The 23,893-nt window shown below is 36.1% G+C and overlaps 1 protein-coding gene across 4 annotated transcripts; it reads left to right on the forward strand.

The window, feature by feature from the left end:
• The first annotated feature begins 1,397 nt into the window (after positions 1 to 1,397).
• Positions 1,398 to 23,678, forward strand: LOC110661185 (probable E3 ubiquitin-protein ligase RHC1A). 4 transcript variants are annotated; one of them, XM_058144019.1, is made up of 3 exons: positions 1,444 to 1,536; positions 5,203 to 5,360; positions 22,471 to 23,678. In XM_058144019.1, the coding sequence occupies exon 3, from the start codon at positions 22,557 to 22,559 to the stop codon at positions 23,475 to 23,477; it is 921 nt and encodes a 306-aa protein (XP_058000002.1). In that variant the 5' UTR covers positions 1,444 to 1,536; positions 5,203 to 5,360; positions 22,471 to 22,556; the 3' UTR covers positions 23,478 to 23,678. The 4 variants fall into 4 exon arrangements, with proteins under 4 accessions (XP_021675435.1, XP_021675436.1, XP_021675437.1 ...); XM_021819743.2 differs by lacking the exon at positions 5,203 to 5,360 and having other exon boundaries at positions 1,398 to 1,536; positions 22,452 to 23,678; XM_021819744.2 differs by lacking the exon at positions 5,203 to 5,360 and having other exon boundaries at positions 1,398 to 1,536.
• Positions 23,679 to 23,893: the final 215 nt, after the last annotated feature.

Here is a 23,893-nt window from a genome sequence, read left to right on the forward strand (position 1 = left end):
CTTTTATGCCTGTATTCATGGCTTTTATGCCGATTATGTGATATCATGGCTTTTTAGCCATACTGACTGCATACGTGGTAGACGTTCTGCGTCTCATGGTATGACGGCCCGAGGCACCGCGGTGTCCAAAGCAACGACCGTTATCGATCCGGTCGTCCAAAGATAGGTTACTTGGGCATGGAAAAGTATAACTGGATCGAATCGATTATTAAAGAAAATACGAAAATTAAGTATCAGGAATGATTACAAAAATACAAAGAAGCTCAAGATCATGAAGAAAATAATTAATGAAATGCATGAAGAAGTTAATATTATAAAACATGATTAGTCCTCGACTAAACAATAAGTTAGTAATTAGTCAATTCTTATGAACACAATAGCAAGGAAACTATTATTTTTATTTGCATATTATATTTTCTTGTATTATTGGCACCACTAAGCTTTATGCTTAGCGCTTTGCAACGCTTAGCGTAATCAAGATTTGGACAGAGGGCCCAGTAGACCACGATTCGTGAAGTCGGTTCACGCTTCGCATAGTGTCCGTGTCACGTCACCATCCACAGTGCATTGGTAGGACACTAGGTCCCATTTTGTATTTTGAGGTTTTTGTAAATTTTGTAATTAAACTCTTATTTTTATCATGTGTATTTGAAACAAATGTAATATAATTTTGTATTAATGTAAGTACTTGTAATTTGTGATTATAAATCACATGTGAGAATTTATTTATGATTTGAGTCTAATGATGATGTGAAATGAATGAATGACAAATAGTGGAATTGTTAAGAAAATTGTGTTTGTAAAAGGAAAAGTTAATACATAACTGTGACTTGTACATGATTATCACATGAGATAAATGATTGAGAAATGAATGGTGAAAAATGTTGAGATTTTGATATTGAAGTTTGAGAGTGATGAGATGATTGAATATGATCATAGGAAGTGTTTTTCACAGATTCCGAAGAACTGTTTTCTCTATTTTTAAATTTCAGATCACGATTTTCTATAAAATTCTCGGAACTTTAAATAAATTATAATTTCGATAAATGTCTTAAATAAATTATATTTCACAAGTTATATTCAAAGAGAAGAATAAAAATGAATTAAGATAAAATAGAGTGCTTGGCACACTGAGTGGTATAACTTGCTCAGCTACACTGTAGTCGGGTAAGGGGTGTCACAATTTAACTGTGGAAAAGAGCTTAGAATTAATTTGATTAAAATTTTCATTCAAATTAATGATAAAATTTTATTTTTATTTTAATTTGATTAGTGAATTAAATAGAAGTTAGCATTGAAAATTTTAAATAAAATTATTAAAACGTTTAAAATTTTGAATTACAACTAAATTTTAAAACTAAGATAAACAATTTAAATTAAAAAAATTTTCATAAAATTGTAATTTGTGTTTCTTAATCGAAAAGAAGAAACAAAAACGCTTTGCTCATTACGCACCACGTATATTTTAGGATAAACCAATTATTGTTGGCGGAAGCGTTTAGTCTTCGGGGTTCCACTCCGCTCTCGCTCCTTTAGGTATTACTTCGATTCGATCCTCTCCGTTTCGTTTATGTCGATTGTTAACTTTGTAGTGATGCAACTTCTATCTCAAAGTTCCATCTCTTCTATTACTTCATAATAATCTTGATTGATTGATGAACTGAAAATTTGAATGCTTGTATTTTAGTTTTGTTTTTCAGAAATTAATCAAAATTTCTACCATCTAATTTTATTTTGTAATCTTTTTGGGTGTATTATTGCTCTCTCTCTCTCTCTCTCTCTCTCTCTCTCTCTCTCTCTTGTGGTAGATCAATTGTTTCATGGTTTACGGTGGGCATGTTATTCATTCCTTGTTTTACCCAGAAAAAGAAAACAGGAAGGAAAAAAAAAAAAAAACCAATATCTGAGGCTTCACGTATTTGCTTTAGAGTTTTGGAATTGACTTTCTAATTTGGCCTTCACTTATATATATATATTTTTTATTTTTTATGCTTTTAGAAACTAGAATTTCATATTTCAGAATTGACTTTCCAAAAAGGTTACTGATCGCTATAACTGAACTCAAAATACAATAAGGAAATTTTGCTGTCCGATCTCTGCCGCTGTTTAGACTTTCGTTTTCTTTGATGATTTATTCTTTATGAGGCATTTCTTCTTTTTTTTTTCTTTTTATTTTTATTATTTTTTTCTCTTCAATTTCATGGAGGGATCCAAGGCACTCATAGATTTTACATATGGGATTGATTTGATAGTGTTTGTGCACCTTTCATGACTTTAGCATTTTCATAGGATTGTAATTAACATATCCACATTGTGAAATGTAGTCTTGGTTTTTCAATTATAATTTATAACTTTAGTTTTTGACTTGACTAGGAGAAATAGTATAATGTTAGATTAAGGCTCTATTTTTTTCACGGAAAATAAATTGTTATGTAAAATATTTTTCATGGAAATTATTTTCTAGGAAAATGTTTTTAGGCTCTGTTCATTTTACGAAAAATATTTAATTGGAAAATATTGTTCGCATTTTCTAGCATTTGGAATACTCAGGAAAATGGGTCAACCGAAAATGTCCAAGGATGAGTAGCAATAGTTGGTAGATTAAAGTATCTTGACTTTATGCCAATGTTATTCAGGGGAGAGGCTTCGCCAGGGTGACTTTTTTTTCACGAAAAATAAATTGTTTATGTAAAATATTTTTCATGGAAATTATTTTCAAGAAAATGTTTTTAGGCTCTGTTCGTTGCACGAAAAATATTTTATTGGAAAATATTGTTCACATTTTCTAGCATTTGGAATACTCAGGAAAATGGGTCAACTGAAAATGGCCAAGGATGACCAGCAATAGTTGGTAGATTAAAGTATCTTGACTTTATGCCAATGTTATTCAGGCGAGAGGCAACGCCAGGGCGACTTGTGCCCTATGGCTTTAGGCGAGAGGCAAAGTGAGGGCCTTTTGAAGTGAGGCCCTATGGCTTTAGGCGAGAGGCAAAGTGAGGGCCTTTTGAAGTGAGGCACCATAGCCCACACACACACACACACACACACACACACACACACACACACACACACACACACACACACTTTGAAGTGAGGCACCATAGCCTACACACACACACACTCTTACACTTTGAAGTGAGGCACCATAGCCTACACACACACACGCACACACGCACACACACACACACACACACAAACACTCTTACACTTTGAAGTGAGGCACCATAGCCTACACACACACACACACTCTTACACTCTTACACTTTGAAGTGAGGCACCATAGCCTACACACACACACATGCACTCTTACACTTTGAAGTGAGGCACCATAGCCTACACGCACACACGCACACACACACACACTCTTACACTTTGAAGTGAGGCACCATAGCCTACACACACACACACACACACACACACACACACACACACACACTTACACTTTGAAGTGAGGCACCATAGCCTACACACGCACGCACGCACGCACACACACACACACACACAATATCATATATTTAACTAGTTTAATAAGTAAAAAAAAGCATATTGAAAAAAAAAACATATTATTTGTTCTATAAGGGAAATAGAAAGCAGAAAATAATAAGGTTATAAAAAGGAAATGAAATTTAAAACAAAAAAAATTAATTAACTCTATTAAAGTTTGGGGAGAAATAGGAGAGAAGAGAAGAGTAGAAGGAGAGAAGAGAAGAGCAGAGAAGGAGAGAGAAAGAGGAGAGAAAAAATAACCCTAAAAAATAGAAAAATAAATAAAAATAAACGTTACTTTGAAAGAGTTGTGCCTCGCCTTGTCTCCCTCCTCAGTGCCTTGGCAAGAGAGTTGCTCGCCTCTTGGAATTGGGCCTTGCCTTGTTTTACCTCGCTCCTTGCCTGACGCCTTTAATAATACTGCTTTGTGGAATTCCCTTCTAGGTTATTTTCCTTTTTAATGAGTTTGTTGTTATTTGGAAAAAGGCCGTTAAGTTTTCCCTTTTGACCAAGAAGACATTTTCGTTGACTAATTTTTCTAAAAACTACAAATAGTAGATGATACATAAAATGTTTTCTACTATACAAAATGTTAGCTACAAAAAAAAAGTCATTCCTCATTTCTCAAAACACTTTTGTCCTTTTGAGAAGTACACACACACGCATACACACACTTTCGCACTTGCACACATTTGTTATAATCTTAAATTTACAATTGTCCACGATGAATTTTCATTTTTTGGAAGTATTGCATGATCGCTTCATTATCAGTACTATCAAAGACAAAGAATTATTCAACAACTGATCTCCCTATCGATTCTGCAATTGAGTTTTTACAATCTTCATTGCAGAAAATGCCATTTCAACACTTGTAGTTACAACATGTAATGTCAACACTTTACTTGTGAGTCTTTTGACTTAATTCCTTCTTGTAGAAAAATCAACAAAAAACAATTTTCCAATTGATTGTTAAATTAAACAAATAAATTTTACCTGTAAATTAAACACACACGAATAATTAGAAAAACTTAATTTTTGATTATTAATAGAATATGAGTTATAAAATAAAAATTTATCGTATGAAATTGAGTTTGTCCTTTGACACAAAAATAGAAAGGAAAAAACACAAAGCCAATTAATAGAAAATGAGAGAAAAGAAAAAAAAAAGAGAGATGAGAGAGGAAAAAAAAATTTGATTTTGTGAATATGGGAAGAGAAGGGAAGATATGAAAGTTAGAAAAGGAAGAGTTAGAGAGGAAAAAGGAGTGGATGTGTCTTTTAGAGTTTTAGACAGATAATTTTGACTTTTTTAGGTTTTATTATTTATTTTAAAAGATTAAAATAATAGGTGTATAGAGTGAAGTGTTCAACAAGTTTAAATTTATTAAATATAATAATATTTTAAAGGTTTTAATAGGGTAAAAAAATTATTTTAGTGGGTCATATGGATAATTCAATATAATGTATACATAGGGATTAAAAAGACAATTAACCCTACTCAATTATACATAGACCCGCTCCTGAACTCACGTCAACGCATTAGGAGGACCATCATGGTGAACCTTGTCATGTGCAAAGGCATGGGTAAGCCCTAGAAAATGAACCTGAAAGGAATAGTGAGAATTATGTTCCTTGGTATGAGAAGTGCAATTTTCCTAAGTTTAATGGAATAGGATCTATTGGGATGGTTGAATTGATGCAAGCGTTTCTTTGTAGGCAATGAGTGACTGGGGATAGCTTTCTTCCACCTAGAAGGGAGAGACTAGCTCTAGTTTCTGCAATTGGAAGAGGACCACCCAGGATTGACTTGGAATCAATTCTAGGACCACTGTAATTAGAGGTTTGGTCCAACTGCCAGGGAATACCAACTAGAGGTGACACAACATGAAGCTTGAAAAGATGATGCACTCATATATGACTGAAAAATTTAGAGAAATTCTTTGCTTGAAATTTTATTAATTGAATTCTCTAAAACTGAAGATACATAGGATATATGGGTATATATAGAGTTCTTGGACTCCTAAACCTAATAGGAATATGAAATTATTAATTAGGAAGTTTAGCACCTAAATACATTAGGAATCCTAAATTAAATAGGGAAATAACTAAATTCTAGCTAGCTTAGGAAGACTTAATTAAATAATCCTAATTGAAATAGGAAATTAAAATAAGCTAATTTGGCAACTAAAAAACACTCCCAGAACAAGTAGAAACTCTCCAAAAACAAGTAGGATCATGTTAGAACTGTTGGGAGCACGCTTGTAGATGTATTGGGCGAGGAGAAATGGGTCTCTCAATGAGGGAAAAAGGAGGTGTATCGTGGGGTCTGTTATTTGAGATTTACAGGGGAGCCGAGTGTCTTGAGTGAGTTGCGTGTGAGGTGGTGGGTTTGAGAGCAGTTGCGGAGGAGTTGGGAGAGATAAAACTTGTGGGTGCAATGACAGAGAGAGAAAGGGATTCGGTCTTGGAGAGTTGGCAGATTTATTAGGGTTAGGGGTTTCTTTTTAGTAGGAATTAGAGAGGGCATATTTGGGTTTAAAAAGTATTCTACCTCATTTTACCAAATTTTCCACAAAAAAAGGATGACTTTGGATGAAAGGATGTTTTTATTTAACTGTTCAAAAAGATAGGGGCTTTTTAATGAGTTTTTGAAAATACGGGGACTAACTTGTAAATAATGATAATATGCAGGGACTAAATTGTAAATCTTCCATAGAATCAATAGTAATTAAGGAGTTAGATAAATTTTCTATTCCCGGGACAAATTCTCCAAGCTCTTTGTCTTTTAACCATAGCACAAGGAAATTATCAAAGCTTCTAGTTCTGATCCTTTGACATTAGTCACCTCAACTTTTAGTTGAGTTTCAGATTTAAGTTGCCTTTATCGTTCTTTTTTTTCAACCATTAATGGCTTTGGTTGGACCTCTAGTTTATAACGTTTTTGGTGGAATAAAATCTGCTCGTAATCTGGAGGCAGAAGTTCTTGTTTCAACAAATAATTCATCATAAACCAAGTATGAACCGGCCCTTTTCCTTCTCGCTCCCTCTTAGATTGTAGCCATTCCCACCAAACAGAAGCACAACCTTTAAGTCAACAAGCCATCAATTGTACTTGTTTTTCAAGTGCTATATGCACATGGTCAAAGAATTTGTCCACCTACGCGATCCAATCTAAGAATTCTTCTACTTTAAGATCTCCATAAAAATTAGGAATATCAATAGCAATTGATTTTCCCTTTCATGATTCTCATACGTGCCTCTTCTCCTATCACTACCGTATTGTTGATGCCTATTGAACTTGATTGGTTCATAGTCATCTTCTTTCTCTGAATCATCATAGTAGACATATTGCCTACATGCAGAAATTGGTCGATAAATAGGGTCACCATGAGTTATACCATCTCTCGGCTTTTTTTTTTTGTTAACTCAATTCCTGTTTATTTTAGTTCCCAAAGCACCAAGACAATCTACAATTTCTTTGAAGTGTCTCTTGATGTGCTTGAATTTGAGATCCACTCGTTGCTTTACATGTCGCTCCCATCGTTGCTTTACATGTCGCTCCCATCGTTGCAATGTTTCATCCCTATGGTAAAGGGTTCTAGCTCCCTGATCACTGTCGCAAGAACCATTATAATCGCTAGCTCCATCAAAGTAAGCCATTGTGATTGAGGTGATTTTTCCTACTCTAATACCACTTAACCCAACGTGAAGCTTGAAAAGATAACACACTCGCACACGAGTGAAAAATTGAGAGAAATTCTTTGCTGGAAATTTTATTAATTGAATTTTTCAAAACTGAAAATAAATGAGATATATGGGTTTTATAGAGTTTTTAAACTCCTAAACCTAATAGGAATATGAAAGTATTTATTAGGAAGTTTAGCTAAACCTAAATACATTAGGAATCCTAAATTAAATAGGGAAATAACTAAATCCTAGCTAGCATAGGAAAACTTAATTAACTAATCCTAATTGAAATAGGAAAATAAAATAAGCTAATTTGACAACTAAAAAACACTCCCAAAACAAGTATAAATTTTTCCAAAACAAGTAGGATCATGTTAGGACTGCTGGGAGCACACTTGGAGATGTATTGTGTTGCTCAAACCCAATTTCCCATATGGTCTACAGAGAGACACGAATTTCTGTTATTTTTCATTATTTTGCTTCCTTTGTCTCTTTTGTTGTTGTTTGGAAATCGAAGCCTTGCGTCAGGAGGTGCTTATTAATGGTAAACAGGTCAAATTGTTTGATGGGTATGAAGAGTGGCTCGTGCAGTTGGTTGCCTGTGTTGGAGCACTAACAACCAAAAAAAAAATAATGGCACTTAATTGTTGGGCACAAAAATTCAATAAGATTGGAGCTTAAGATCCTACTTCTAATGGACGTAGAAGATGTTATGAGTTTGGCTCGACTCATATAACAGAAGAAAGGAGGTTAGCAAAAGGATGATGTTCACTGATTGGGCAAGCTAATTGATGTTGTTGGTAAACCAAATTTCAGCCAGCATACTCAGGCTTCACCTATTAGAACCCTTAAGAAACTCATGCTCGAGACAATTGAAGAAAGGCGTAAAAAGGGACTCTGTTACCATTGTGACAAACACTTGACAAGAGGTCATAAATGCAAACAACTATTAATGGTTGAAGTAGTTGAAAAGGACATGGGGAACTTTGATTCAGAAATAAAGTTGGAAGAGATGAGTGGACACTTGATCTGATAAAGCTTCCTACGAAATTGGACAATGCTTTATATGGATTGTTTTTTGAATTCTTATTTGAGGGCAAACTTGTTTTCGAAAGAAAGGGTGCGTGTTGGGGTTTGGGGGGGGGGGGGGGGGGGTGTGGTAATGATGATAGAGGCCCAACAATAGACAAGCACTGAGGGTTGACCTTAGGTGGTAACTACCGACTGGATTATCGAGTGAATATAGAAGAGAGGACCAACCTAAGGAAGTCAGGTGACTAGAAGAAAGGAGGTTGGATGATTGTGTTAAAGAGGTTGGATGTCTGACTAAGGAATGCAGATCAACTTTGCATATCAAGAATATAAGTGTGATCAAGGAAGAAAATGATCTCCATAGGTACAGGGATTTACTAGTAATTAATTTTTATCAGTCCCCAAATTATAGGAGTAGATTAAGCCAATCTTGTATCTCTATAATTTCTAATTATATTCTTCTAGCGTGTATATTTAAACTGATAAAGTGAATAAGAATGGGTAAAAGATTTCATATCATAGTTCTTTTCTTGTTAAGGTTGGTCGCTTCCTCATTGAGCTTGCAAGGTTCCTAGCTCCCTCATTGAGCTTGCAAGGTTAGTGCTTCCTTATAGAGTTCGCATTCGGGCACCATAAGTTAGGGAAAGAACAAGTCGAAGTTCCCTTTTGTTTAAAATCATCCCTTGATGCGATCCATAACCTTGGCCAGGACTATATCATTGTCCCTCCTCACCCTCCAAGTAATCAGCATTTTCAACTGTTTTGGTAAGATTGTGTCAATGAAATGTGAGTTTGCTTTAGATTTTTGAGGATACAACAGTGTGCAATTTAAGGGAACCTTCTTGGGTTCTGTTTAGAGTTTTACCTTTCTTTTTTCCTCTTTTTTAATAAATTTGCATGCTTATGTGTGTGAATGCAATCTCACTTTTGTTTGGGCTTTAAATCTTGTCAAAGTGCTTAAAAGTCTTATTTAAGAGAGAGAAGCAACTTGTGCTAGATTGAGTGGCTATTTAGAAATGCCATTAGAAACATCGCTTTTCTTAGTTCCTACAAAATTTTAGAAATAAATTTTAGGAAGAAAAGAGCTACTCTAGATTTGTCTAGTTTGTTTTTGGGATGTTTGAATTTGAGATAGAAGAGCTTGAAACTTGTTCTTAACGAGGGCCAAAAATTAATCAAAAGAATTGGTCAAATTGAAAAAAAAAAAATGCTTCAAAGAATTTTGGATCTTTTCCCAAAATCTTGGTGGTTTTGGCAATGGTAAGCTTCTTTTTTTGTTTTTTTGTGGTCTCTAATAAAAAACAAGATGCCTTATGCTGCTATGCCATTGAGGCACATCCCAAACTGGTGTAGAGTTTTTATTACATATGTTGATATTGGAGTTAGTATGGGCTGTGGAGAATAATTATGTGGATAAATGTTCTAACCTTAGTTATTAAAGGAGTAAGTTCACCAAAGTGTGAAGGGGTCGCATGCTTGTGCCAATGAGAGGTCAAGCATCAAACTTTGCAAGGAAAAAGAAAAAAATGAAAATTAAGATCAAAGATTTATTTGAAAATCAAGATATTAACACGTTTTAACCAAATTGACCAAAATTAAGAATCTCCATTGCATCAGTTATAAGCTAATCTAACCATTACGGGTAAATATTGAACAAATATACATATAACCAAAAATATTTACATCCTTTGTTTGAGACAACACTTTGAAAAATGTATATCTTAAAAGCAAGATGAATGTAGGTTTTTACAATTTCATACTTAGATATTCAACTCATGCACTTATTTAAATGCAAAATGAACAATAAGGTGAATCTATACTCTCTCTCTCTATATATATATGTTGCTATCTTTCTTAGTTAATTTATTTAAGTTCTTTTGGTTTATCATATGATCATAATATCACATTTTTGGGGATGTTATCATAATTGTTTGTTTTTTTATAAAAAGTAAAGGACATAGAGGAGCCATATAACCCAAAAATAGAGTGAAATAATCGAAGCCAAATGGGAATGAGAGGAGACTTGGGGAAAGCAATTTGTTAGGATTCCAAAATCTTTAGACTACATTTTTGGCATGTTGATACCATAACCTTGTAGATTGGTAAGTTTTGAGTTTGATAGCGGCGGCCTTTAATGGAGGGAGAGCTCTTTGAGGTGGAAGTTGGGGAGGCATGCCTTTCTTAGGCCTTGCATCTTGAAGAGGCATGCACTTAATCAATAAAGCAAGCTCCTGTGAGAGATACTGCAAGAGAGATCTTGCCTTTCACTAGCAGAGGAGTTAGGGACAATGCTCTTTGTGCATTGAGCCTGTAGCGTGTCTTCAATAAATTTGGTTGTAATAAACCTATTAGCAAATTCTTTCTCATTCATAAGGGATTTAAAAGGGAAATTGATTTCTAAGTTGAATATAAACCAATCTCATCTTTCTCTTACTCTTTCCTTGAGGTGTATTGGTGCACAATCTGGTACAATTTTTATAGTTTCATTTGTTTCGTGATCTTTCTTGTATTCTAACAATTGATTTAGTTGGGCATTTTTGCTTCATGTTTGTAGAAAGAGATGATTCTTCTTAATTTCAATTAATGTGTACATGGGTATATATATACAATTGATTCCTATAATTGTGTTAAACTAATTAGGAAGAAATCCTAAATAAGAAATTCTAAATAGGAATACAGAATACAAAATATACAAAGAAATAATATAGTGGACTTTCCATAACACTTCCCCTCAAGTTGGAGCATAGATGTTAATCATGCCCAACTTGTTACAAATGTAGTCAATCCTAGCTCTATTCAGAGCTTTTGTGAAAATATCTCCTAACTGCTCTCCAGTTTTGATGTGTCCTGTTGAGATGATCTGTTGTTGAATCTTTTCACGAACAAAGTGAGAATCAATCTCAATATGTTTGGTCCGCTCATGAAACACCGGATTAGAAGCAATATGGAGAGCAGCTTGATTATCACACTACAATTTCGCAGGCAGGCAGGTCTTAAAACCTGTCTCATCTAGTAATTGAAGTATCCACATTACCTCACATACTAATTATGCCATGGCTCAGATTCGATTCAAAGATCGATCGAGAAACTACACTCTGCTTCTTGCTTCTCCAAGATACCAAATTTCCTCCAACAAAAACGCAATATCCAGTAGTTGACCTCTTATCAACCTTAGATCCAGCCAAGTCAGCATCTGAAAAACATTCAACATTCAAATGCCCATGATTATCATATAACAAACCTCTTCCTGGAGCGCTCTTCAGATAACACAAGATTTGTCCCAAGGCTTCCCAATGAGCAACAGTCGGGGAAGACATAAATTGACTTACCATATTAACGGCATAAGCAATGTCAGGACGAGTGACTGTAAGGTAGTTCAATTTTCCTACTAATCTCCTGTATCTCTCTGGATCTTTAAACAACTCACTATCCCCTGCTAACAGTTATAAATTTGGAGTAATTGGTGCACTACAAGGCTTAGCACCTAATTTTCCTGTCTCTGTCAATAAATCGAGGACATATTTTCTTTGAGACAAGAAAATACCCTTATTACTTCTCATAACTTTAATACCCAAGAAATACTTTAATACCCAAGAAATACTTTAACAATTCCAAGTCTTTGGTCTGAAACTGGGTTTGGAGGAAGGTTTTAAGAATTGAAATACCTGCAGAGTCACTCCCAGTGATGACAATGTCATCCACATAGACTACCAGGAGAATTAGACCAGATTCAGATTGCCTATAAAATACTGAGTGATTACACTTACTCTTTTGCATGCCAAATTCCTATACTGCTTCACTGAATCTCCCAAATCAGGCCTTAGGACTTTGTTTCAAGCCATAAAGAGACTTCCGAAGCCTACAAACTTTACCCAACTCCCCCTGAGCAACAAACCCAGGTGGTTGCTCCATATACACCTCCTCCTGAAGATCACCGTGAAGGAAAGCATTCTTGATATCTAATTGGTGCAGGGGCCAATCATATGTAGCTGCTAAAGAGATAAACAAGCGAACAGAAGTAAGTTTAGCTATGTAGAAAGAGATGATTCTCATATATTTCAATTAATCTGTACATGGGTATTTATATACAATTGATTCCTATAATTGTGTTATACTAATTAGGAAGAAATCCTAAATAGGAATACAGAATACAGAATATACACAGAAATAATATAATGATTGACTTTCCATAACACTCCCCCTCAAGTTGGAGCATAGATGTTAATCATACCCAACTTGTTACAAATGTAGTCAATTCTAGCTCCATTCAGAGCTTTTGTGAAAATATCTCCTAACTGCTCTCCAGTTTTGATATATCCTGTTGAGATGATCTGTTGTTGAATCTTTTCACGAACAAAGTGACAATCAATCTCAATATGTTTGGTCCGCTCATGAAATACCGGATTAGAAGCAATATGGAGAGCAGCTTGATTATCACACCACAATTTCGCAGTGGGGTCTTAAAACTGTCTCATCTAGTAATTGAAATATCCACATTACCTCACATACCGATTGTGCCATGGCTCAGATTCGGATTCAGACTAGATCGAGAAACTACACTCGCTTCTTGCTTTTCCAAGACACCAAATTTCCTCCAACAAAAACGCAATATCCAAAGAGTTGACCTCCTATCAACCTTAGATCCAAATTTCACGGCATCTGAAAAACATTCAACATTTAAATGCCCATGATTACCATATAACAAACCTATTCCTGGAGCTCCCTTAAGATAGCACAAGATTTGTCCCAAGGCTTCCCAATGAGCAACAGTTGGGGAAGACATAAACTGACTTACCACACTAACGGCATAAGCAATGTCAGGACGAGTGACAGTAAGGTAGTTCAATTTTCCTACCAATCTCCTGTATCTCTCTGGATCTTCAAACAACTCACTATCCTCTGCTAACAGTTGTAAATTTGGAGTCATTGGTGCACTACAAGGCTTAGCACCTAATTTTCCTGTCTCTGTCAATAGATCAAGGACATATTTTCTTTGAGACAAGAAAATACCCTTCTTACTTCTCATAACTTCAATACCCAAAAATACTTTAATAATCCCAAGTCTTTGGTCCTAAACTGGTTTGGAGGAAGGTTTTAAGAGATGAAATACTGCAGAGTCACTCCCGGTGATGATAATGTCATCCACATAGACTACTGTGAGAATTAGACCAACCTCAGATTGCTTATAAAATACCGAGTGATCACACTTACTCTTTGCATACCAAATTCTGATCGCTTCACCGAATCTCCCAAACTGTGCCCTAGGACTTTGTTTCAAGCCATAAAGAGACTTGAAGCCTACAAACTTTACCCAACTCCCCGAGCAACAAACCTGTGTGGTTGCTCCATATACACCTCCTCCCGAAGATCACCATGAAGGAAGGCATTCTTGATATCCAATTGGTGCAGGGCCAATCATATGTAGCTGCTAAAGAGATAAACAAGCGAACAGAAGTAAGTTTAACTACAGGAGAAAAAGTGTCAGAGTAATCAACCCCATATGTCTGAGCATATCCTTTTGCTACAAGGTGTGCTTTTAATCTAGCCACAGAACCATCAGTATTTACCTTCATCAGAATATCCATTTGCAACCAATAGCTTTCTTACCAAAGGCAAAGGCAACAGCTTCCCATGTACCATTAGCATCTAAAGCCTCCATTTCCTCTTTCATAGCAAAGACACCACCAGATGAGACAAAGGCTCACCAAAAAGATTAGGGATGGGAATAGAGTATAAAGAAGTAACAAAACACCGAGACCAAGAAGACAATTGATTATAAGAAACAAAAGAAGAGATAGGGTAAGTACATGAACGTTTACCTTTACGAAGAGCAATGGGTAAGTCTAGATCAGAATCATGATCGCATGAGGTACAGCAGGATCTCCCAACGAAGTAATCGTGGAGGATCCGAGTCAGAATCTTCAATCTCTGGAATAAACATGAACAACGGAGGCCGAGTAGGTCTAGAGACTAAGAAATAGGTGTGAAAGAGGACTAGACATTGGTTGGACAAGATATATTAAGATATCATCTTCCTCCCCGACTCTCATACACAGATGATTGAGAAAAAATGGAGTGGACTCAAAAATGTGACATCTGCAGAAACAAGATAACGATTAAGAGTAGGAGAGAAACAACGGTACCCTTTTTGGATCCCGGAGTACCCAAGGAAGACACATTTGAGAGACTTTGGATCCAATTTAGTAACCTGTGGACGAGCATCACGTACAAAACAAGTACAACCAAAAATACGGGGTTCAACGGGAAACAAAGATTTTGTAGGGAACAAAGCAGTATAAGGAATATCCCCATTAAGGATGTAAGAAGGCATACGATTGATCAAAAACATGCCGTAGAAACGTGATCCGCCAAAAGTGTTTAGGAACTTTCATCCGAAAAGAAGAGCACGAGTTACCTCAAGAAGATGCCGATTTTTTCTTTCGCCACGCCATTTTGGGATGGGGTATCCACACAGAAGACTGATGAAGAATGCCATTTTGTGTCATATAAGATGAAATTGTCTGAAAAATATTCTTTAGCATTGTCACTTCTTAATATGCGCATGTAAATATTAAATTGAGTTTTGATTTCATTACAAAAGGCACAAAAGATAGAAAACAACTCAGAACGATTCTTCATTAAATATAACCAGGTAATACAAGAGTAATCATCAACAAAAGTAACAAAATAACGAAATTCAGTTTTAGAAGTAACAGAACAATGATCCCAAACATCAGAATGAACTAACTCAAAAAGGGATGAAGCCCATTTATTGACTCTAGACACGTAAGGCAAACGATGATGTTTTGCAAACCGACACGACTCACATTCTAGATCGATAAAGATCAAATCGAGGACACAACTTCTTCATGGTAGACAAAGAAGGATGACCCAATTTACAATGAGCTTCAAGAGGTGTTAAGGTACTGGAGCAAACAAGCGATCGCGGTACATGATTTTCCAGAATGTAGAGACCACCTGACTCACGTCCTCTACCAATAATCGCTTGGCCGTAAGATCCTCAAACAAACACCGATCGTAAAAAAAGGAAATAGAACAATTTAAGGTACGAGTAAGTTTACTAATGTAAAGTAGATTAAAAGAGAAATTTGGTAGACACAAAACAGATGACAAAGAAATTGACGAAGTCGGATTCGCAGTTCCAGAACCCATGACACAAGAAGTAGAACCATCAGCTAAAGTAACAGTAGAGGAAGTGGGATTAGACTGAAAAGTAGATAGAAGACTAGAATTACCTGTCATGTGATCTGTTGCACTAGAATCAATAACCCATTTGGATGAGGAAGACACAAGGCATGTAGTGGATTTACCTGACTCAGCGATCGCAGTGATAGGGGAACTGGGAGGCTTTAGAGATGCCTGATACTGGGAAAACTGTGCAAAATCCTCTGCGGATACCAAAACAGTTTTCTCAGAGGAAGATACTGTAGAATCCTCACGCCATATTTCCCATCTGTGATCGCTGATTTTTCCTCTGGTTGCGGACAATTATATTTTGTATGGCTGTGCTCATGACAATAATAACAAATGACTCCTCTTGAGTCCCGATTAGAACTAGCCTCTCCATTACGCTGATTACTACACTGTAATTCCTCCTCTACTTCCTCTTCTATTACCCTGTTGTCCATTTGGATTACGGCTAATAAGAGCACTACTGGCAGGTTGTGAAGATTGGGTACTTTCTGTACGAAGGACCCGTGTGAATGTTTCATGCAAAGAGGAAATCTCGAATCGAAAGAATCGAGATTTAGCGCCTCATACTCAAGGAAGGCTGCAAGAAAACTCATAACTGATTGCTCCGTTGGGCTGGCTGAACTTTCATATCGTAACTAAAAGGCAACAATACATTAAGTTCCTCATATACCCGCTTAAAATCCATAAAATAAGCCGTGAGAGACTTATTCTCTTCTCAAAGACAGTAGAATGCCTTACAAACATCATAAATACGGAGATATTCCCTTTACCGTAATACGTAAAAATCTAAGTAATCCATCAATTCCTTAACAAATTCACAGGTGATTAATTAAACTAATTACCTCACCGTGAATCGAAGTTCAAGCCGCAAAAACAACCGAGCATCCTCCCTTAGCCAAGTTTGTTGTGTATCATCGAGGTGGATCTTTAGTAAGGTGATCATCCTTATCAATGCTACGCAAATAGACCCTAACAGCCTTACTCCACCCGGATAATTCGAACCATTAAGTTTGTGTTCCGTGATCTTAGTCATCCTCGGAATCACATCAGAAATAACATTCTTATTGTCTGCCATTTGTTGAGACAAAGAAACCTAACCGAAACGCTAATCCAAAGTGCCGATAAAGAACAAAATAATCCAAAATCACAAATCAAGCAAATACGAAATAGCATCCGAGAGCCAAACCTCGGAAGTCCTTTAATGGTGTAATCGATCGTGCAACAAAGACACAATGGTGGAATGAGGGGATTGAGGCGACGCTGCAATGTTGATCGGAGTCGAAACGCACGGCCATGCCAAGGTCTCTCCCGAAATGGGGTGGTGAGAACAAATAATCACCCTAGATAGATGACCTGCTCTGATACCATGTAGAAAGAGATGATTCTCATATATTTCAATTAATCTATACATGGGTATTTATATACAATTGATTCCTATAATTGTGTTATACTAATTAGGAAGAAATCCTAAATAAGAAATCCTAAATAGGAATACAGAATACAGAATATACACAGAAATAATATAATGATTGACTTTCCATAACAAGCTACAGTAGAAAAAGTGTCATAGTAATCAACCCATATGTCTGAGCATATCCTTTTGCTACAAGGCGTGCTTTTAACCTAGCCACAGAACCATCAGGATTTACCTTTACTGTAAATACCCATTTGCAACCAATAGCTTTCTTACCGGTGGGCAAAGGCAACAGTTCCCATGTACCATTAGCATCTAAAGCCTCCATTTCCTCTTTCATAGTAGCACACCAGCCCGGATGAGACAGTGCCTCACTAACAGTATTAGGGATAGGAACAAAGTCTAAAGAAGTAACAAAACACCGAGAACAAGAAGACAATTGATTATAAGAAACAAAAGAAGAGATAGGGTAAGTACATGAACGTTTACCTTTACGAAGAGCAATGGGTAAGTCTAGATCAGAATCATGATCAGTATGAGGTACAGGACCTCCCAACGAAGTAGCTGGTGGAGGATCTGAGTCAGGAATCTCCAATCTTCTGGAATAAACATGAACAACGGGAGGTCGAGTAGGTCTAGCGACAGAAGGAACAGGCTGTTGGAGAGGACTAGACATTGGTTGGACAGTATATATTAAGGGATCATCCTCCTCCCCCTGACTCTCATACACAGATGATTGAGGAAAAAATAGAGTGCACTCAAAAAATGTGACATCTGCAGAAACAAGATAACGATTAAGAGTAGGAGAGAAACAGCGATATCCTTTTTGCAGCTGGGAGTACCCAAGGAAGACACATTTGAGAGACTTTGGATCCAATTTAGTAACCTGTGGACGAATATCACGCACAAAACAAGTACAACAAAAAATACGGGGTTCAACAGGGAACAAAGATTTTGTAGGAAACAAAGCAGTATAAGGAATATCCCCATTGAGGACAGAAGATGGCATACGATTGATAAAAAAACATGCCGTAGAAGCTGCATCCGCCCAAAAGTGTTTAGGAACTTTCATCTGAAAAAGAAGAGCACGAGTTACCTTAAGAAGATGCCGATTTTTTCTTTCGGCCACGCCATTTTGGGATGGGGTATCCACACTAGAAGACTGATGAAGAATGCCATTTTGTGTCATATAAGACTAAAATTGTGCTGAAAAGTATTCTTTGGCATTGTCACTTCTTAATATGCGCACAGAAATATTAAATTGAGTTTTGATTTCATTACAAAAGGCACAAAAGATAGAAAATAACTCAGAACGATTCTTCATTAAATATAACCAGGTAACACGAGAGTAATCATCAACAAAAGTAACAAAATAACGAAATCTAGTTTTAGAAGTAACAGAACAAGGATCCCAAACATCAGAATGAACTAACTCAAAAGGGAATGAAGCCCGTTTATTAACTCTAGACACAGAAGGCAAACGATGATGTTTTGTAAACTGACACGACTCACATTCTAGTACTGATAAAGACTGAAACTGAGGACATAGCTTTTTCATGGTTGACAAAGAAGGATGACCCAATCTACAATGAGCTTCAAGAGGCGTTAAGATAATGGAGCAAACAAGCGACCGTGGTACATTATTTTCCAGAATGTAAAGACCACTTGACTCACGTTCTCTACCAATAATCTGCTTCATCGTAAGATCCTGAAAAAAACACTGGTCATGAAAAAAGGAAACAGAACAATTTAAGGTACGAGTAAGTTTACTAACAGAAAGTAGATTAAAAGAGAATTTTGGTAGATACAAAACAGATGACAAAGAAATTGACGAAGTCGGATTCGCAGTTCCAGAACCCATGATGCAAGAAGTAGAACCGTCAGCTAAAGTAATAGTAGAGGAAGTGAGATTAGACTGAAAAGCAGATAGAAGACTAGAATTACCTGTCATGTGATCTATCGCACTAGAATCAATAACCCATTTGGATGAGGAAGACACAAGGCATGTAGTGGATTTACCTGACTCAGCGATCGCAGTGACAGGGGAACTGGTAGGCTTTAGAGATGCCTGATACTGGGAAAACTGTGCAAAATCCTCTGCAGATACCAAAATAGTTTTCTCAGAGGAAGATACTGTAGAATCCTCTGCTGTCATATTTGCCATCTGTGATTGCTGATTTTTCCTCTGAAGTTGCAGACAATTATATTTTGTATGGCCAGACTCATGGCAATAATAACAAATGACTCCTCTTGAGCCCTGATTAGAACTAGCTTCTCTATTACGCTGATTACTTCTGTTGCCTGTAATTCCTCCTCTACTTCCTCTTCTATTATTTGGATTACGGCTAATAAGAGCACTACTGGCAGACTGTGAAGATTGGGTATTCTCTGTACGAAGGACTCGTGTGAACGTTTCATGCAAAGAGGAAATCTCAGAACTGGAGAGAATATGAGATTTAGCAGTCTCATATTCTGAAGGGAGGCCTGCAAGAAAACTCATAACAACCAGTTGCTCCCGTTGGGCCTGCTGAACTTTCATATCAGTATTAAAATGTAACCATACATTAAGTTTCTCATATACCCGTTTAAAATCCATAAAATAAGCCGTGAGAGACTTATCCTCTTTCTCAGCACGGTAGAATGCCTTACAAACATCATAAATACGGGAGATATTCCCTTTACCAGAATACAGAAAATCTAAGTAATCCATCAATTCCTTAACAAATTCACAGTGATTAATTAAACTAATCACCTCACTGTGAATCGAGTTCCGAAGCTGCAAAAACAACCGAGCATCCTTCCTTAGCCAAGTTTGTCGTGTATCATCCGTAGGTGGATCTTTAGTAAGGTGATCATCCTTATCAATGCTACGCAAATAGACCCTAACAGTCTTACTCTACTCCAAGTAATTCGAACCATTAAGTTTGTGTTCCGTGATTTTAGTCATCACCGGAATCACATCAGAAATAACATTATTATTTTCTGCCATTTGTTGAGACAAAGAAAACTAACCGAAACGCTAATCCAAAGTGCTTACAACAGCAAAATAATCCAAAATCACAAATCAAGTAAATACCAAAATAGGATCTGAGAGCCAAACCTCAGAAGTCCTTTAATGGTATACTGGATCAGGCAACCGCCCACAGTGGTAGAATGAGGGGGTTGAGGCGACGCGGGTGATGTTGATCGGAGTCTAAACTGCCGGTCGGCGGCCAACGTCTCTCTTGAGCTGGGTGGTGAGAACAAATAGTCACCCTAGATAGATGACCTGCTCTGATACCATGTAGAAAGAGATGATTCTCCTTAATTTCAATTAATCTGTACATGGGTATATATATACAATTGATTCCTATAATTGTGTTCTACTAATTAGGAAGAAATCCTAAATAAGAAATCCTAAATAGGAATACAGAATATACAAAGAAATAATATAGTGATTGACTTTCCATAATAATGTTGAAGATGGTTAAATTTTCTTTTTTCTTCTTCTATTTCTAAAGATATTGTTTCATTGTAGGGACAATGCTCGCTTTCTTATGTGAAATAAATTAAAAAAAATATTAATGCCAAAAATTGGAAAAAAAAAACCTGGTTTATAGCTGGAGTAGCTATTATTTTGAAATTGAGCATAGGCTCTTTTGGGAAAGTGCAACCAACTATTTTATGTTCCTTAGAGAAAAGGTAGATCAGCTGATTGAGTGTAATATCAATATATTTTCTTAAATGAAGATTTGTTTAGAGAAAGCAAGAAAGAGGGAACAGTAACCAAAAAAAATATGAAGAAAAGAGAAAAAAACAGGTTGTTTCTCTGGTTGGTTCAACTTCTTTATGGGCCCAAATTTCTTAGTTGATTCATGGAATTGTTAAACATTTGGTCAAAAAAAAATGTGTGTAATGCAAGCATGGATTGGGTTTGTGTGTGTGCCCCCCTCAATATTCATACTAAAAAACTTCATTTGCCATTGCTTTTGATGAAGTTTTTAAGATCATGTTGTGCTTTGTTCTTGTTCACTGTGCTTGAGCTGCATTTTCTCTTTTCTTTTTTATGGCAATTGGATTTAGAAATACTGTACAAGCGCCTTTTTTTTTTTTGGGGGGGGGGGGGGGGTTTGGTGCGGGGCCGGCGCTTGTGTAATCAGGATTGTGAATCAATGGGAGATACCTGGAATTCTATTACATAGTTTAGGTGACACTTGGCAAAATACACCCTTACAATCTTGCTATCTTGCAAGTGAATCAAATGGTTTTTGACTTGGTCTTCCATCAACATTGTGGTCGTTTTGTTAGGCTTTAAGCAAAACAGAGCCAGTGATGGTTCATTTATTCTATAACTGGAATTTAAATATAACTCTCCAAATTACCTTAATGTTCTTTACATAAAAATGCAGCCCTTTTTTTTTTTTTTTTTAAATTTTCTTAAATGAGTCAAAAGCACATAGATATAGAATTCAAACCCCAAACACTTCAATTTTAGGATTGTCATAATTACTACTGCCACACCATTTTTCTTTTGTGATTTTTAAATTTTTTTAATATCAAGTTATTGAATTATAGGAGCATTTTTAATTTAATAAATGAAATTATCATACCAATATGCATTTCTTTTTATTGTTTTTAACTTTGTTTTGATACTTTTTTTTCAATTTTATTTATTTGACTTTTATTGTTGGATTTATTTAATATTTGCATAAAAAGCTATTATTTAGATATTTTAATGAAAAATTTTAATGATATATAAAGAGATCGTCAAGTTTAGTGTAAAACACACTTTATCAATTCTTTTAGAAATGGACAAAGTAGCAAGAATTTAAAAATTACAATATATATATAACAAAATTAAGGATAAATCAACTATATTGTCTTTAAATTTAATAATGTAAGCCATACAACACCACTATATCTAGGAAATACGTTACTTTAAGACTTGATTTCAAAAATATTTACAAAATAATTTCTATTAATTATCGCACCTATTATTAATAAAATAAATTGAAAAACAATTATACATTCACAGCATCGCACAAGCAATGTTGCTTGTTTTTGCTGAATTTATATTTTCCATGATATTTGCTTTTTCTTTTTTTCAATTTTTCTCTGTTTATTGCATTTGTAACTTAATTGGGCCCTATTATGTTTCATGGTTGGGGAACCTATTTGATGGCTTGAGCATTGAGGTAGAGTAGTTTCTTAATCAAGCAAATGAGAAATGTAGATTTTTGTGATTTTGGTGGGGATTTGGTCACTATTTTGCTCTGTGTCAGCAATCACAATGGGTTTCATACTCAGGTTTTTGAGGTTGCACATGATGGTAACTTTGTTTTTCCTTTTTAGCACAGTTAGCAGTTTCAGTTATAGTACATGATGGTAATTTTGTTCTTCAATTTTAGTTCAGTTAGCAGTTTCTTAATGCTAGGAATAAAGCATTTGGAGAACTAATTCTTGAGGACTTTTAGTTCTCTTTTAAAAGAGTGAAGACACAAATATATTGCTAAACGTTATCAAGGATTTACTAATTTACCCTTTAATTTTGAAAATAATGTACAAAACCAATTAATATTTGTTCACAACTTTTCATGACATTTCTTTGTTGGAATGCTTTGATTTAATGGCAGTACAGTTGCTGCATTTCTGTGCAGACTGATAGTGAATGTGTCGATTTTAGCCTGAGTGCTTACAGCGAGTCAGGTTTAGAGATTTGAGACCGGAGCTAGGAGAAGAGAGAATGTCAAGTGGTAGAAATACCCACTGGTGTTACAGATGCAGGCGGCCAGTTTGTCTGCATGGGCAAGATGCAGTTTGCCCCTATTGTAGTGGAGGATTTGTTCAAGAACTTGACAATATGGTGCAATTCAGCCCATTGGATTTCTTTGAATTGGAAGGTCACGATGATCGTGACCAAAGATTTGGCCTTATGGAAGCTTTCTCAGCCTTGATGAGGCAGCGATTGGCAGACAGAAGCCATGACGTCAGAATGAGATCGGGTTCAATTCCTGAACATAGTCCACGGTTTGGTCCTCTGTTGATTTTTGGTGGCCAAACTCCTTTTAGGGTGTCTGGAAATGGTGGGTTTGAAGCTTTGTTCCCTGGGGCTCCTGGAATAGCTCTAGCACGAGGTAATGCTGGTGATTATTTTATAGGCCCTGGACTAGAAGAATTATTTGAACAGCTTTCAGCTAATGACCGGCGGGGCCCTCCCCCAGCATCCAGATCATCAATTGATGCAATGCCTACCATTAAGATTACCCAGAGGCATCTTCGTTCTGATTCACACTGTCCAGTTTGCAAAGATAAATTTGAGTTGGGAAGTGAAGCGAGGCTGATGCCATGTAACCACGTATACCATTCAGATTGCATAGTCCCATGGCTAGTTCAGCATAATTCATGCCCTGTTTGTCGTCAGGAGCTACCACCACAAGGATCAAGTAGTGGCCACAGTTACCAGAGCTCAAGTTCTCAAAGTAGAAACAACAATTATAGCAGAAGAGAGAATAGCAGGGAAGGAAGACGGAATCCATTCTCTTATTTTTGGCCATTCCGCTCATCTAGTTCTAGCTCTAACCATGATGGGACCACGGGAAGCAGTTCACCAACCGTACATGAAGAGAACCACCAGATGGGTTATTCAGGATGGCCTTTTAACTAAACTCCACTTTCTTTCTGAACATATCATGTCATTGTGTTCTGTGATCATAATGTGCACCTCTATTACTTGAGCAAATTGCCTGGTGTGTGTGGTTTGATACCTTTGAAATCTACTAGTCTTGGAGTCTTGTTGAAAGTAATGTCTTTCTTTATGCTTATTCTGCAACTTTTTATTGTAAATGAAATTTCCTTCTTTGCTTAATTACTTGTGTTTGTGAATAATTACTAGGATTTATGATTGTTGTGATGTGGCTTCAGTCTGAAATATGAAATTAAAAGTGGTTTGAAGGGGATGGGTTCTTTTGTACATCAACACACTTTATTGGAATGGATGGGTTCTTTCATACATCAACACACTTTTTATTGGAATCTATCTTAACTGCAATCTTTTATCTATAGCGCGAATTACTTTGACAA

This window comes from Hevea brasiliensis, chromosome 3 (assembly GCF_030052815.1).
Source record: "Hevea brasiliensis isolate MT/VB/25A 57/8 chromosome 3, ASM3005281v1, whole genome shotgun sequence".
Lineage (NCBI taxonomy): Eukaryota > Viridiplantae > Streptophyta > Magnoliopsida > Malpighiales > Euphorbiaceae > Hevea > Hevea brasiliensis.

Coding starts and splice junctions, on each gene's coding strand:
- LOC110661185 (XM_021819743.2), top strand. CDS start 22,557: ATGTCAAGTGGTAGAAATACCCACTGGTGTTACAGATGCAGGCGGCCA.